This window comes from Hypanus sabinus, chromosome 13 (genome assembly GCF_030144855.1).
Source record: "Hypanus sabinus isolate sHypSab1 chromosome 13, sHypSab1.hap1, whole genome shotgun sequence".
In the NCBI taxonomy this organism is placed as follows: Eukaryota; Metazoa; Chordata; class Chondrichthyes; order Myliobatiformes; family Dasyatidae; genus Hypanus; species Hypanus sabinus.
The window spans coordinates 15,180,954-15,194,780 of record NC_082718.1 but is presented as its reverse complement, the minus strand read 5'-3'; the positions used below and the strand labels follow the sequence as shown (position 1 = coordinate 15,194,780).

The 13,827-nt window shown below is 42.9% G+C and overlaps 2 protein-coding genes across 5 annotated transcripts in view; one reads left to right on the top strand and one right to left on the bottom strand.

Moving 5' to 3' along the window:
- The window catches only part of lmf2a (lipase maturation factor 2a), a 27,054-nt gene extending 13,227 nt beyond the window's left edge, over positions 1–13,827 (bottom strand). The window contains exons 1-8 of one of the 4 annotated variants that reach the window (XM_059987140.1): positions 13,575–13,827; positions 8,220–8,473; positions 7,007–7,035; positions 6,417–6,613; positions 5,677–5,855; positions 3,143–3,281; positions 2,252–2,392; positions 387–492 (exon numbers count right to left, since the gene is read on the bottom strand). In XM_059987140.1, coding sequence (XP_059843123.1) covers positions 387–492; positions 2,252–2,392; positions 3,143–3,281; positions 5,677–5,855; positions 6,417–6,613; positions 7,007–7,035; positions 8,220–8,473; positions 13,575–13,668 — 1,139 coding nt within the window. In that variant the 5' untranslated portion in view covers positions 13,669–13,827. The remainder of the gene's footprint in view (positions 1–386; positions 493–2,251; positions 2,393–3,142; positions 3,282–5,676; positions 5,856–6,416; positions 6,614–7,006; positions 7,036–8,219; positions 8,474–13,574) is intronic. The other 3 variants (XM_059987137.1, XM_059987138.1, XM_059987139.1) reach the window with 3 other exon arrangements.
- Positions 13,691–13,827, top strand: part of ncaph2 (non-SMC condensin II complex, subunit H2) — a 49,263-nt gene continuing 49,126 nt past the window's right edge. Inside the window, exon 1 of the mRNA XM_059987142.1 lies at positions 13,691–13,770. The gene's annotated coding sequence lies outside the window, so the exon portion shown is untranslated. The remainder of the gene's footprint in view (positions 13,771–13,827) is intronic.

Genomic DNA, 13,827 nt, shown 5'->3' with positions numbered 1-13,827 from the left:
CAGAATACAAGGTGTTGCTTCTCCAACCCGAGTATGACCTCATAGAAGCAGTACAGGAGGCCCTTTACTGACATGTCAGAATGGGAATGGGAAGTGGAATTAAAATGGCTAGCCACTGGAAGTTCAGATAAAGGGTAGTCAACCTTTACATCATTTTCCCTTCATTCAAGGCTCAAGCAACTCCCTATTCAACAGCTCTGTTGGTATATTTTGATGACAAACTTCAATGGTTTATGGTGGCAGCCCACAATCACGTGCTCAAAGGTAAACAATAAATCTTCATCTTCCCAGTAATGTCCACATTTCACAAGTGAATACAAATAAACCTCAGTGATCAGGTCAGAGGTGGAATTCATTAAGATTTTGCATAGATACTCTAAACTTACTTGAGCAATGAGGTGAGTATCTCCCAGGTGAGGGAAATTACCCCAATCCAGATGGTTATTGGAGTCACAATCTTCAACCAATGTGTAAATTCATGGTAAGTAAGGCCTGCAAAACATAGAAAAAGGTAAGTAATTTAGAATAAAATAAATCTATGCTCACCGTCTGAGTGCCATTTAAAGGAGTTTTACTCTATATAAACCATGATATAATTACCTATTCTTTACCCTTTTTCAATAGTTGTTTGTTCAGTCATTACAAGATCATATTATTACAATATTTCATTAAGCATACTATTTAGCTTTGTTTATTGCTATTCAAATCCTTAAGCACTAACAGATCCCAGAACTCACCCATTGCTCCTTTTCCAGGGACACACAGGCACAAATGCAACCCCAAAAGAGGACTGGAACTCTTGAGTGCCTGCCACCTTGACCTGTACTGCCTGCTGCCCACATCTGTGAATAGCCACCTTGGCCAGGCCCAGGATTCCCCAAGTGACCCACCCCCTCTGCACCAGGTGACCAAGGATCAGGACTACTGAGCTGAGATGCTGCCAACAGCTGAGGAGCAGTCCCTTCAGTTACTCAAATAGAGGCTGCAACCTCTCATACTCTGTATACACGATACACCGCCACCATCTGTAAGGAGTTCCAATGTTCTCCCTGCCAGGTGGGATTTCTTTGGGTCCTCTGACTTCCTCCAGCATTTCAAAGACATACGGTTAAGGTTAGTGAGTTGTGGGCATTCTTAGTTGCTGCTGGAAGTGTGGTGACACCTGTGGGCTGTACTGTACAATCTTTGCTGATTTGATTTGATGTAAATGATGCAATTTACTGTTTTGATGTACTGTATGTGGCCAATTAAAGCTAATCTTTCTTGGTTTCTTTAAGAATCTGTGCAAATTTCCCTAATGTAAAGGGGGAGGATTTTCACACAAGGAAATGCCACTGAGGACCTCCTCATTGCCAGATGGCAAAACAAACTCCCGTTGTATGTTCAGACAGCAATGATGTAACTGCCCTTGGATCACTTGACTGAACCATGTAGAGGGAACCTTACTCTGCATTTAACCCTCTGCTAAACCTGCCCTGTGAGTTTCTTAATGGGAGTGTTAAGTAGTTTTATTCTGTACATAACCTATACTCTAACTGCCTTGAAAGATAGCACCAGTGGATGCCTTGAACCGTGTTTAATTAATACAATCTTACAAGGTAAAATCTTACAATGGCCTGTGACAATTTAGAAACAGCTGATTAAATTATTTCTCTGCTGTCACCTTCAATTATTTATCCAATTGCCCAAGGAACGTAACAATTGAGTTGTCCTGCACAAATATTTTACAAATATCAAAGAGAAGTTGGAGTACGGAAGGAAGCTCTTTGGCTCATTATTCTGCAGCAGGTCCAAACAAAAGCAATTCAACCAGTCCCAACTTCTTTCTACACACGTGCAAATCCATATCAATACTTATCCTGCCCCCACTACTCTCTTGCCTGTGAACCATTTGTGCTTTAAGGAATTTTTTATTGCTCGTGTCACTTTTGATTCTTTATTTTATGATCTTTTTGCTAATGGGTAATAATTCTTTCAAATTCTATTCTCTCTTAATCTTTATGGTTTTAAATACCTTTATCAGATCCCCCATCACCTCCTTGGTTTCAAAAAAAACCTCTCTGCTTTACCAAAACACCTTAACTTATGAATCATTCCAGACAAGACAAAGGTAAGCAACATTTAGTTGCACAGTATTTTAATTGTTAATGAATTAGAAGAGAGAAGTTTGAGTTGCTGGTTAGCCCTGAGACAGATTAGTTGTGTGCAAGTCCTGTGTGAGAAATAGATCTGTAGCTGATATTTCTCATACCTATTTTTGATTCAATTGACCACTTCTCCCAGTCCACACTCAGCCCACAGTAGTGAATAGTTCCATAAGCAAGTGCTCCCAAAACTGCCAGCTCAATGACAGCAACAGCCACAGCTTGTAGTCTTTGCAAAAACCCTAGTCCTATAGAGAGTAAAAAAAGACAACACACATCAAACTTACACTGTCCAATTCCTCCATAGTCTCACAATCTTCTTTCCTCACTTGATATATCTACATCAAGTTTTAGGGTACTTTACCCTAGATACAGACCAGACCTGTCTAAACCAGCAATCATTGATACCAAGTCTGGCTAAACTGATGTTCCTGATTTTGTCACATCTGCTAAATCACTGGTCATATATACCCACCTTCATCTAAGTCAGTTATGGAAGGTTTACTTCGGTTACCCAGATCTAGTTTAATCACTGGTAACAAGTATTAAACCTGGGGCTACAGTTTCCTGATCTTGACCACCATGTACCCCAACAGCAGCCAAGTCACCTGTCAAAGAAACTTGTTTCCTATGAGATGCATTCACTTCCATCTAAATCACTGATTGTGGTACCCAACCCTGACATAATCATGTGCTCAACTCTACATCATCAGTCATGCATTCTAGCTAAACAGTCTTAGCCCCAGCTAAATCCCCAGTCACAGACATTTGATACAGCTAAACTGCAACTCACAGGTATTCTACCCTAGTTAAATTACTGGTTGCAGGTAACTGGGCCCAGCTAAATCCTTGGTCATGTGTATTCAACTATATCTTATACTTGACTCCAACTCAAAAGTACCCTATACTGCAAGACACAGGTCCTGATCTGGCTATCAGTTACCTGCCTTTGCTTACACCACTTGGCACAGTAACCCATAGAACCTATTGGTACTCACTCTCAGTGTTTCGTGCCTTGCTGTATCCAAACCAGCCAGAAATATGCTGATCATCTAGTAGTGAGAATCCCAGAATAATTGTAAGCAGGTTGAAGAAGTTGTAGTTACCAGTGATAATAATTAACACCTGGAGCAGAACCTGCAGGGAAGAGAAAATTATTTTAAAGGGAAGAAAACAAGAGAAGAAAGAGCAAAATATAATGAGACAAGGGCACACATACACAAACGCACGCACACACACACATAAGCAAATGATAGTTCAGGAGACAAGGGGTAGAAAGATATGTCAATCTTTTCTATCCATCACTTAATACAAGTTTACAGGCGGCTGGAGAAAATGACTGCAGAAATGAGGAATAATATAAAGATGCATGATTTCTGCTTTGCTACACTTCACTGCAAAACGGTCTAGAGCAACAAATATTGTCACCCTTGGAATAAGATTCTAACAAAACTCACTCCCTGTTCATCCTTGGCAATGTGTGTTTCCTTCTCAAAGAACTGGAGAATGACATGCTTCCTATAGCTTTCCAAGAACACAGGCTTGGAGCTTTTGGTTTTACCCAATCTCTGCTGAGTGGGGGTTCAAACATTGGCTATGGGAGGACATTTGCCACTGTTATACCACGGAGAACACTTACCGTGCCATCCCACGTCCACACTTCAGAAAACCCAATCACCTGGCTGTACTTCTACTCCCAGCGTATAGGCAAAGACTAAAGATTGTACCACCAGTGCTGAGGACCAAGAAGGTATAGTCAAGAGAGGTGGAAGAGCACTTACAGGACTGTTTTGAGTCCTGTATTCAATGACTCATCTTCAAGTCTGAATGAATATGCCCCAGTTGTCACCGACTTCATCAAAACACCTGTGGACAAGTGCGTGCCTTCAAGAACATACCCGACATACCCAAATCAAAAGCTGTGGATGAATGAGATTTGTAGTCTGTTGAGGGCTAGATCTGTGGCATTTAAGACCAGTGATCCAGAATTATACAACTAGTCCAGGTATGACTTATGGAAGCCTATCTTAAGAGTGGAAAAACAATTCCAATGAAGGTTAAAGACAGAATTGGATGCATGTCAGGTCTGGCAGGATTTGCAGGCCATTCCTTCCTACAAAGTGAAGACTAACATCAGGAATGGCTGTAATGCTTCACTCCCCGATGAGTTCAATGCCTTTTATGCACACTTTGAAAGGGAGAATAAGACTCCATCTATGTGAATAACTGAAGCATCCAGTAACATTATGATCTGTCTAGGAGGCTGATATCAGAACATTCAAGTGGGTGAATACTCACAAGGTGTCAGGCCCTGGTGGTATACCTGATAGGGCTAAAACCCATGCTAACCAACTGGCTGGAGTGTTCAAGGGCATCTTTATTCTTTCACTGCTGTAGTCAGATTTCCACCTTCTTTAAAAGGACACTATTCTCTCTACACCCATGACTGTGTGGCTAGGTACAGGTCACAAGCCATCTATAAATTTGATAACAACATGACTATTGTTGGCAGCAACAGACTTGCACTCAACATCAGTAAGACCAAGGAATTGATTGTGGACCAGAAAGGAGAAGCTGAGAGAACACACACACCAGACCTAGGCAGCAGTTGGAAAGGGTGAGCAGTTTCAAGTTCCTGGGTGTCACACCCCTGAGGATCTATCCTGGGCCCAATATATTGATGCAATTACACAGAAGATACAGCAATGCCTATACTTAATTAGTTTGAGGAGAACTGGTATGTCACCAAAGACATTCGCAAAATTCTACAGATGTACTGTAAAGAGCATTTTAATTGGTTGTATCACCGTCTGGTTTTCAGAGACCATTGGACAGGATTGGGAAAAACTGCAGAAAATTGTAACCTCAGCTCGCTCAATCATGGGCACTAGCCTCCCCAGCATCCTGGACACCTTCAAAAGGTAATCCCTCAAAAAGACAGCATACATTATTAAGAACCCCCCCTCATCACCCAGGACAAGCCCTCTTCTCCTTGCTACCATTACAAGGAGGTGGTAGAGGAGCCTGAAGACACACACTCAACATTTCGGGAACAGCTTCTTCCCCTCTGCTATCAGATTTCCGAATAGACAATGAACTCATGAACACTACCTCGGAATTTTTCCCTTTTCTTTTTGCATCACTTATTATTTTTAATATATATATTTGCTTTTTATTTTAATTTTTAGTCTCCAGTTTGTGATGCTTGTTTGTACCACTGGACTTGGACTTCTGAGGTCAAGAAAGTGTAACTGCCCCAATGTAATGGCTTCTCTTCTTCTCTTTCGCAGTTTCTTGGTCATTGCCTAACACAACAGACGACCACTATGCAATCTTTATTACTACATATTGCAATGTACCGCTGCCGCAAAGCAACACATTTTGCAGCGTACATATTAAACCCAATTCTGATTTGTACCAAGAGGTAATGGTTAGAGGAACTGTGATTTCAATACAATTGTACAACAGCTCTATCAGTTTATACTCCGTCAGAAGTAGATGGCAGGCCATCAAATGCAAATGCTGGGCCTACCTGACCATAGAATGCAAAGAGCCTTAGACGACGAGTTGGAGCAAAGAAGAGCAGAGGGACTGGTATCTCTAGAACATAAGTGATAACCACGCTGAATTTCTGAAACCAAAATGGCAGCTGATGTGCAAACCAGGCAACAGCAGTCGGGATACACTGGGTCTCGTAGTGATATGTTAGAGCTGTAAGGAAACCAGATAAACAAGTTTATTGTTTGCACCTCACACAGTCCCAATTTCACAAGTACCAGCACTCATTACAAGCTCTTTGATCAGATATTCGTTGCTACACCTGGTGTATAATACCTCCTGCCTATGTCATTATCACTGAATCAAATTTGATATATAATAGACGACCACAACATCCTAGCCATTTGGGTAATTGACATTTGTGTTACAGAATTCACAAATTACTACCCAAAAATTTGAACAACGGAATAAAAATTTCCTCTCGCAGAATATAAAGTAAAATAAATAAATATTTTCCCTCAACTTTCATTTCTTAGTACATGTGCAGATGACACAGCTTTGTATTATGGAAAATTGTGATAAGGATAATTCCCTAAGAGTGACAGCTATCCCTGTAACTAAACTATCACCTACATACTGATATTCATTGAAATATCTTCCTGATATTCCAAAACCCTAATGCTGATCTGAGCAACATCTACTCTGGGTAGAATGACATGGGGTATAGAAAGTTATAAACAAGGAAAAAAGTTTAGGATTCCTCTTGTTACTCACCTGTCAGCCCCCACCAGGTTGGGCATCGACTGGTCAGTTTCACCACACCTGATGCAAACATGAGTCTGAAGAAAAGCCAGCGTACTAGCCAGAAGGTGATGTTGTCATAATGCTTTGAGGGGGCAGTCCGCCATTTCCGCAGATATAGTGGAGCAACGAGAATTGCTAGGAATCCCGTCTCCAGCAGCAAACTGTCCCTGCAGAGTCGGTCAGATACTATTACTCATCCTAGAACAATGATCACTACTCACACTCTTCTCATATTCCTCACAATTCACTCCCTGCAGACTTCTCGTGGCCTGCCTCTTGCACACAGCTTCACTCTGCACCACCCGAATACAGCTTCCTGCACATTCCTTCACTATGCATCTGTCACACAATGCTCTGCTTCATCTCCCTTCACTACATATTTGCATACCGCTTGATAGCACCTGACTGCATAGCCTCAGCTTGCTGCTCAACAATGAATCCCCCTGGCACACTGCTTCATTAAACATTTCTTCTCAGTCCCTCAATTTGTTCCTCACACATTGTGCCTCAAAGCTATCATGCAATTTGTGCATTGAGTTATGGTGTGAAGCTGAACTCACCACTGGAAATACAGGAAAACTTGTCCAACCTGAGAAAATAAAATAAAAATGAATCATAAATATCTGAAGATCATTCTGACCTTGAAGTGTGCAGCAGATGTTTTCAAATATTTAAAGAACTACCACAATGGAAGAAATGGAGAGTGTGCGCAGCTTTAATAGATATTTGCAGCTTTCATTGTAGGGATGTTAATGACTTGTGTATCTTGCTAGTCTGGGAAGGTTAAGAAAATATAATGAAAGAGACTAATAACAAAGAAATGAGTTCCCAGCACTGATTGATTATAGGATTCTGAATCCAGAGTTGCTTTGGGAAGCAATCAATGGCAATTAAAAGTCTGCAAAATAAACATAATCACAGGATGAGATAAGGAATAATATGCCTGAGAAACATTCTTTGATCTTCACCAGCACACCTTACCTAGACCCAACATTTCAAGGATCTAAAATGCCATCAAATTGTAACAAGGCCTCAGCTGAACTGTTACTGTGGTAATGAGGGTAAGTTTAAGGCAGGAAAATACTTCAATGATCAGACTTGTTTATGAAACCGTCGTGAGAAATTAAGTCCTTCAATGAACAATTCCATGCTCATCTGTTTTTGACGACAATATAAATAACTAGGATGCTGTACAACTAATGTAGTGAAAAATGAAAGTGATATTATGGCAGCCAATAGGATGAAAATGGGTCAGAGCTGAACTGGACTATCCATATTGTACTGCTTTAACAGAGAACACAAGGTAAAGGAGGAAGATGGTTATCAGAAGAAGAATTTAACTCCAAAGTAAACCCTGAGACTGCACAGGGGACCAAAAGCCAACTCTTCCAAGGAGAAACTCAGAATTTGGGAGTCAGAACAAAGGAAACCCGTTCTGGAAAAGACTGATCACATGACATCTTGATGTATCAAGAATCTGCAAGATGTGACTCAATTGAATCAAAAGGTGAATTAGGCAGTACACTCGTTCCCAGTTTGATTGCCTTCTAGTTCAATCACATTCTTATACTTGACGCATTCTCATTGGTTCTAAGGCTGAAATTCCATATGCCAATGATAACTCACCCCCTACACTTGCCAAATATCCAGTGACCCTGACAAAGTAGTTCAACTGGTGAATGATTTTCCATTCCAGAAGCCTAACACGCACAGGGAATGTGTGTGCCGGCACAGACACAGTAAGTGCAGATACACACATGTACACACACAGACCTGGTATACAGACAGGTACAGGAACCAGAGGCAGGCAAAGACAAAACAGTCACGGAGAGGTTCAAACAATAGTGCAGTGAATGACAGGATGATGCCCAGCAGGCAGATTAGCTCCAAGCCCTGCTCGGTGTCCAGTCCAAGAGAGGGGCACAACCACAGTAAAGTCGGGGAGTCCTTTAATTGATCCAGCAGTGTCTTTCCGGTGAACCTCAGCATCTTGCGAGCTGGCAGAATTCCTTCCCTTCCATAGAGGCCTGTCAGAAGAGTAAACAGATTATCCAGGTTTAATGAGGCCTCAAAGATAGGTAGCAACATAAGTTCTGCTGATGGCAATGTTAATTTACAGCAATATTAATACATTGAGAGATAAGGGTGATAAAGGGAGAGAAGAAAGAGGGAGGATTTGCGGAGAGAGATACAAGGACAAGCATGGTGAGAGAAGTAAGGGGAAGAGAGATATTAATATTAAACATTTAAAAATATGAGTGCAAGTATGCCAATCGGAATATCAAGCTTCAACACAATCATAAACAAAAAAGATTTTGCAGATGCTGGAAATAAGTCATAGAAAAATACAGCATAGAAGCAGGTCCTTTTGTTCAGAATTTTGAATAGAGGCAAGGGAGGTGGTGAATGAGTAGGTGTTGCTTGCAGGGATGATTACCAGAAGGGAGGTCAGTGGGAAGGGATGAAGGGATAAGGAAATCATAGAGGGGAACCAGGGATAGAGTTCCTCTTGTCTTTACCTACCACCGTATGAGCCTTTGAGACCAACGCATCATTCTCTGAAGCATCCACCATCTTCAATGGGACCCTATCACCAAACACATCTTTACCTCCCTCCCATTCTCCATTTTCTGCAGGGATCAGTCCCTCCATGATTCCCTAGTCCATTTGCCTCCCCCCCCCCCCCCCCAAACTAATCTCTCTGCTGGCACTTACCCCTGCAAGCAGCCAAAGTGCCACACCTGTCCATTCACTTCCTCCCTCACTGCCATACAGTCCTTCCAGGTGAGGCAACACTTCATCCATACATCTGTTGGGATCGTGTACTGTATCTGGTGTTCCTCATACAGCCCCCTCTATATTGATGAGGACTGGCGGAAATTGGGAGACCACTTTGTTGAGAACCTCTGTCCACCCGCAAAAAAAAAATTCCCGGTGGCCAAAGATTTTAATTCCTTTACCCATTTCCATTCCAACATGTCGGTCCATGGCTTCCTCTTCTGCCACATTGAGGCCACTCTCAGGGTGGAGGAGCAATACCTCATGTTCCATCTAGGTAGTCTCCAACCTAATGGAATGAACATCGATTTCTCCAACCCTTTCCCTCTTCTATTCTCCACTCTGGCCTCTTATCTTTTCTCAACGGCCTGACAACTCCCCTTGGTGCCCCTCCTCCTTCCCTATCTCCTCACCTGTCAAATATCTTCTTCTTCAGTCTTTTGCTTTTTCCACCTATCACGTGCCAACTTCTTATTTCATCTCTTACTCTCCCACCCACCTGACTTCACCTATCACCTTCTTGCTTGTCCTTCCCTTCACTGCACTTTTGTATCCTGTCATCTTCCCCCTTCCTTTCTGGTCCTGATGAAGGGCTTTAGCCCGAAACATCGGCCATTTATCCATTTCTATAGATGATGCCTGACTTGCTGAGTTCTTCCAGTATTTTGTGTGTGAAATTCAGCAGATGCTGGGAATCTTTGATTAACACACATGCTGGAGGAACTGAATGCCAAATAGCATCTATGGAGGGGAATAAACTTCTGATGTTTTGGGTGAGACCCTTCATTAGGACAATACCATCTGGCAAGGGTTGTATTTCAACACCACTCCTTCCCCATAGTGCTAGATGCTTATTGTGCCTTGACATTTATCTGCCTCCCAAAATAAATTCAGTAGCTTGACCAAGAGAGAGGGAGAAAGACAGACAGAGGGACACAGAAAGTGTTTTATGCTTCTGTATTTAAAGCAAAAAAAAGCCCACAAGCTCCTTTAAAAAAAAACACTAATGGCACCTACCCTGCTGATTTCAATGATTTATTCACCAGTAAAGCCAAATAAAATGGCGGGATTTTTACTAGTTACAACACTTCAGAGTTGCAAAGCCAGTATATGAACTCTTGCACAACATTGCAGCCTCCACTCAATATTCCAGAACCCTTGTAAAGAATTACAGTGCAAACACGAGGAAATCTGCAGATGCTGGAAATTCAAACAACACACACAAAATGCTGGTGGAACACAGCAGGCCAGGCAGTATCTATAAAGAGAAGCACTGTCGACGTTTCGGACCAAGACCCTTCCTCAGGACTAACTGAAAGGAAAGATAGTAAGAGATTTTAAAGTAGTGGGGGGGGGGGGGAGGGGGAAATGCTGGGTAGCCTTCAGCCTGATGGCATGAACAGACTTCTCTAACTTCCGTTAATGCCCCTCCTCCCCTTCTTACCCCATCCCTGACATATTTAGTTGTTTTTTATTCTCTCTCTCTCTCTCTGCCCATCATTCTGCCTGTTCTCCATCTCCCTCTGGTGCTCCCCCCACCTTTCTCCCGAAGCCTCCTGTCCCATGATCCTTTCCCTTCTCCAGCTCTGTAGCACTTTCGCCTATCACCTTTCCAGCTCTTAGCTTCATCCCACCTCCTCTGGTCTTCTCCTATCATTTCGCATTTCCCCCTCCCCCCACTACTTTCAAATCTCTTACTATCTTTCCTTTCAGTTAGTCCTGACGAAGGGTCTCGGCCCGAAACGTCGACAGTGCTTCTCTTTATAGATACTGCCTGGCCTGCTGTGTTCCACCAGCATTTTGTGTAAAGAATTACAGTATTGTTTTTCAAACATACTATTATTTAATCAAAACAAGGAACTTCCACATTTACAGCAAGTTAAATCAAGAACATCTCCAACCTTTTACTGCTGTGATCAGAGGTTAGCATCCATTTCAAAAGGGCATCAATCATACCAGTGCCCAAGAAAAGCTAAGCTACCTCAATGACTATCGTCCAGTGGCATTTGCATCTATTATGATGAAGTCCTTTGAGAGGTTGGTCACGGATAGAATTAATAACTGCCTGAGCATGGACCTAGATCTGCTACAATTTGCCTACAACAGGTCTGCAGCAGATACGAGCATCCTTGCTCTCCAATCAGCTTTGCAACAACTGGACAACAGCAACACATACATGAGACTGCTGTTCATCGATTACAGCTTGGTGTTCAACACCGACACCCTCTCAGTATGATTCAAAAAGTTTTAAAATCTAGGCCTCTGTATCTCTCTCTGCAACTGGATCCTTGACTTCCTCATTGGCAGACCACAATCAGCATAGATTAGTAATAACATTTCCTTCTCACTTAAACCAAGACAGGCACACCACTGTTCCACTCTCTCCTGACTATGCACAGCTCGAATGCCATTTATCAACACGCTGAAGGTACCATTGTTGTTGGCAGAATCACATTCAGTATGTTGGCCAAGTCACTGGGTATATTTGAAATAGGAGTTGATAGGTATTTGATTAGTAGTGATGTCATAGGTTAGAGAGAGAAGGTGGAAGAATGGGGTTGAGAGGGGAAATAAATTAACTCTGATCAAATACTGATTACTCTCGATGGGCCAAATGGCCTTACTCTTCTCCTATGTTTTACGCTGACGACGTGGTGTAAAGGAGTGAGACAGATGGTCTGGTTGAGTGATTGTCATAGCAATCTTGCAGTAAACATTAGCAAAACCAAGAAATAGATTGTGGACTTCAGGAAGAGGAAATCATGAGAAAACACATCAATTCTCATTGCAAGGTCAGTGATTGAAAGAGTGAGCAGCTTCAAGTTCCTGGGCAGCAACTCCTCAAAAGATCTATCCTGGGCCCATGACATGGATACAATGTCAATGGCTAAACATCACTAAGAGTTTGAGGTTTGGTACGTTACCAAAGACTCCAGCAAATTTCTACAGGTGTACCATGGAGAGTACGCTGATGAGTCTATCACCACCTAATGTGGAGGCTCCAATATGCAAGATCAACAGAGGGTTGTAGACTCAGTCAGCTCCATCACAGGCACAAGCCTCCACAGCAGCAGACATCCTGAAAAGATGGTGCCTCGAGAAGGCAGCAACCTTCATTAAGTACCCTCACCATCTGGGACATGCCCTCATCTCATTATTACCATCAGAGAGGGGTTTAGGAGCCTAAAGTCCCACACTCATCGTTTAAGGAACAGTTTTTCCCCCTATATTAGTCATCAGATTTCAGAACGGTCCAAAACAAGAAGTTTCATAGCATGTCAATGATAATAAAGCTGATTCTGACCCCGTAGCACAAACTAATTGCATGATTACATATTCACACACACTACTTAGACAACTTCAGTACCAGCAGTTTTCACAATTCTACATTTGCATGAATGCCCCACATTATTTTAATCTCGCAAATCCAGTGCATAGTCTGTGCCACAGCAAGACTGCAAACTTTTATTATCCCAGTCAGGCCAGCCCCTTACGTTCTGATGCCGTCAAATGGCACTTGCATGATCTTACTGTCATACCAGGGGTTTATAAGCATCAGTATTTGCAATACCCACTGCCACACCAGACTCTTAACAATGCTCTGATGAGATTGTCCCCTGTACATCATACCACCCCTTCCACAATCCCTCTATCACCTCAGGCCCTTCTGTTTTCCTGTTGTCTCATAGCATCTTATCAGTTAAACCAGTTGATATATTCTCTTGTGTTGTCCAGACCCCTTCCTCCAACCACTGACGCAGCTATCACTTACACTACTCTGTAGTTACATTAGCCCCTGCATTATCTTGCTGTCACTTAGAACTTACTTTTCCCTGTGGTCATACCAGCTCCTTTGCATTGTACCAACCTCACACGAGCTTACTCCAACCTGCTATCTCTGCACAACATAGCACAATTCCACACCAATACTAAGAACCCTTTCCATTACCCTGATGTTACCTCAGCAGTTCACAACATGCCACAGTTAAGACATATCTCGCGGTTATGCCAACCCTTTCCAACTTCCAGCAGATATACCAATCATTTGTGGCTATCTATTGCACCGTCGTGTTGTCATTCTCGTCCTTGAATCACCTCGCCGTGACACCAGTCTCTTGCACTAGTTGTTGTTGCAACAACCTGTCACACCAATCACGTCCATTATCCTGCAGCCACAACAACTCTTGTACAACCCTGCTCTCCAACCAGCCCGTGAATAACCTCGCGTCTGGCACCTTCAAACTCTCAGGACCCTCCCCTTACTATCCCATTGCCACCCCAGACCGCTCCCCTTCCAGACCCTTGCACTGACGCCACCCACCGCCCAGCCGGGCCGTTTGCCGCAGTTACCTGGGATCTGGACATAAAGCGAGGCGAAGGCGCAAAGGTAGACGGCAGCAACGCCCCAAAGGAAGGCAACACGCGGCAACCGAATCGCCGCCATCGAGACAGAGGATGGAGTCACGCCGGGCCTCGGGATCCTGGAGCGGGGCGGGGGTAGGCCGTCCGCCACACCGCCAGGAAGTCCCCTAGGATCAGGTGTAATGTGAGCTGAGAATTAGTATCAATTGGAAATAAATAGCCGCTTTTCGAACAGGTCTCA